General features: G+C 56.0%; 1 protein-coding gene across 4 annotated transcripts in view; it reads left to right on the top strand.

The window, feature by feature from the left end:
• Nucleotides 1–2200, top strand: part of CDC42EP5 (CDC42 effector protein 5) — an 8198-nt gene that overhangs the window by 3393 nt on the left and 2605 nt on the right. For 3 of the 4 annotated variants that reach the window (XM_027099996.1, XM_027099995.1, XM_027099994.1), the window contains one exon: nt 189–331. Coding sequence is in view for 1 of the 4 variants with exons in the window: in XM_027099993.1 (XP_026955794.1) it covers nt 170–331 (162 nt within the window). In the remaining 3 variants the exon portion in view is untranslated. Of the gene's footprint in view, nt 1–19; nt 332–2200 lie in introns of those variants that run through there. The other variant, XM_027099993.1, reaches the window with a different exon arrangement.

The raw sequence follows: 2200 nt of genomic DNA, 5'->3' as shown, positions 1-2200 counted from the left end.
GGGGCCGGGGACCTGGACTCCTGGGTCTGAGGGAGGAGGGGCTGGGGGCCTGGACCCCTGAGGCTAAGGATCAAGAGAGCTAGGAGCCAGGACTCCTGGAACCTAAGAGAGAAGGAGGTGGCACTCTGGGCCCGGCCGCCTGGGTCCTGGATGCCCCTCCAGGTTCCGTATGACACTTCCTTTGCCAGGTGAGATCCCGCCCGGAGGAAGAAGGAAGAAGGCGCGGGCCTGGGACTGGGAGGCGGAGGCGGGCTCCGAACCAAGAAGACGGGGTTCCCAGCTTGAGCCGGAGCCTGAGAGTTTGCCTGCCTGGTTCAGCGGGGACCACGAGGTACGGGGCAGTGGTGGCCCAGGGTCCCCGGTCAGGTCTGGAGGGGAGCCGGACAGCCGGCCAAAGGGACGGCGGCCGCGGCTGCTGAAATCCTGGGCCGCAGCCACGTGGCCTCAGGAAGCGCGCACTGGAGCCCCGAGGGGGTCGGGGGCTCCCAATCGCGGGTCCCCCTGCGCCGTCTGGGTCCCACCCTCCTTGTTGCCTCTCCCAAAGGGCCGAGGACCAGTCGGGCTGGATCTGCAGTGGGTTGTTATTTCCTCTTGGCGGGGCTGGGGCCCGGAGAGGACAGAGGTGAGCCAGCTGTGCCCCCCACCCCTGCAGCTGGAGCCTCGGCCCGGAAAGAGAGGGGGCGGGTGGAGGCGGGAGGAAGGCGGCTTAGCGAGTGCGCGCGATCACCGCGTCCCAGGGTCCCATCCTGGCTCCCGCTCTCTGCCTGCTTTCAGATTGTCACAACAGCAGCCCCTCTGTACAGAGCTTGGGCCTGTGACGGCCTTTTTCCGAGTGTGACCTCATTGCGTCAAGCACACAGCAAGGGAGATAGAGCCTTCTGTTCAAGGGGACGCGGAGGCTCGGAGAAGTGGAGTGACTGGCCCCCGAGGTCTCAGAGCTAGCGAGGAGAAGTGGTAGCTTTCAAAAACAATTTTGAACTCGTTGTTATCTAGAATGGGAAAAAGCAAAGCAAACAGGCAAACACAGTCAAGGGTGTAGGAAATCCCTGGCCTTGATGTCAAAACATTATTTTCTCCATGGGTCTGCACACCCTATCCTTTGGGGGCTGTGAGCAGTATCACATCATCCTTTGACGCCGGAGTTCGTCTGCCTGGGTTCCAGATTCAGCCCCCAACATTTGCTACTGTGTGATCCAGGGCAAGTTACTTCACCTCTCTGTGCCTCAGGTGCCACCCACATCTGTAAAAGGGACAAAATAACAGCGGTCTCCCCTCACTGGGTTGTTCCAAGGATTAAATGAGTTCATTCATTTGTGTGAAGCACTTAGACCCCTGCCTGGCCCAGAATAAGTTCTCGGGAAATAGAATGTCAGCATCATGCGTGTACTCCACGACAACCCCTTGCAAACAGGCATTCTGATTTCCCATTTCTCAGGAGTAAACTAAGGCTTAAGGCTGAGGAAGTTAGTTCCGGGTCCCACAGAAAGGCAATGGCAAACCTGTTGTGTCTGGTGTCAGAAACCAAGATCTTAATATGCTGCTAAGCGCTGGAAAATGTCAGTGATGTCACCTTGTAGGGTGATAGGAGGATGGGATGAGGGGCAAGGTAGCGGGTGGGCAGGGAGAAGAGGCAATAGCTGAGAGCTGTCCAGGGAGGAGCCAGTTCAAGGGACAGCAGGCAGTGGAAGCAGTAACTCTGGGCTCTGGAGTCCCACAGAGCTGGCTTTGTGACCTTGGGCAAGTCATGTACCATCTCTGAGCATCTATTTCCTTCTCTGGGACAGGGGAGAATGATCCAAAGTAGGACTCCACTGAGCATTTATTGAGCATTTGCTGTGTGCTGGCTACTGTGCTAAGACTTTCCATGGGCAACATCTCCCCAGTTCTTGCCAAGAGACTGAATTATTATATGAGCGTCATTCCATTCTTGAGATGAGCAAGTGAGGTCAGAAAGGTTAAGTGATTTGCCCAAAGTTACACAGCAGTGGGCACAGTCAGATCCAAGTCTGGGCACTTGGCTTTCTGAGTTCTGCTCTTCTGAACTATGAACCACTGCCCAGGGCTAAGGGGTGCTGCTAGCTCTGAGACAGGATTTTTTTTTTTTTAACTGTGGATTGAGATTCATGAATGAGCAGAGGTCAGCATTAAAAAAGAAAAATAGGGAGTTCTCTGGTAGTCCAGTGGTTAAGACTCCGTGCTT

This window comes from Aethalodelphis obliquidens, unplaced genomic scaffold (genome assembly GCF_003676395.1).
Source record: "Aethalodelphis obliquidens isolate GAN/ISIS:26980383/991018 unplaced genomic scaffold, ASM367639v1 scaffold166, whole genome shotgun sequence".
Classification (NCBI taxonomy): Eukaryota; Metazoa; Chordata; class Mammalia; order Artiodactyla; family Delphinidae; genus Aethalodelphis; species Aethalodelphis obliquidens.
Note: the sequence above shows the minus strand (reverse complement) of the source record. Positions and strands in the feature narration are given on the sequence as shown.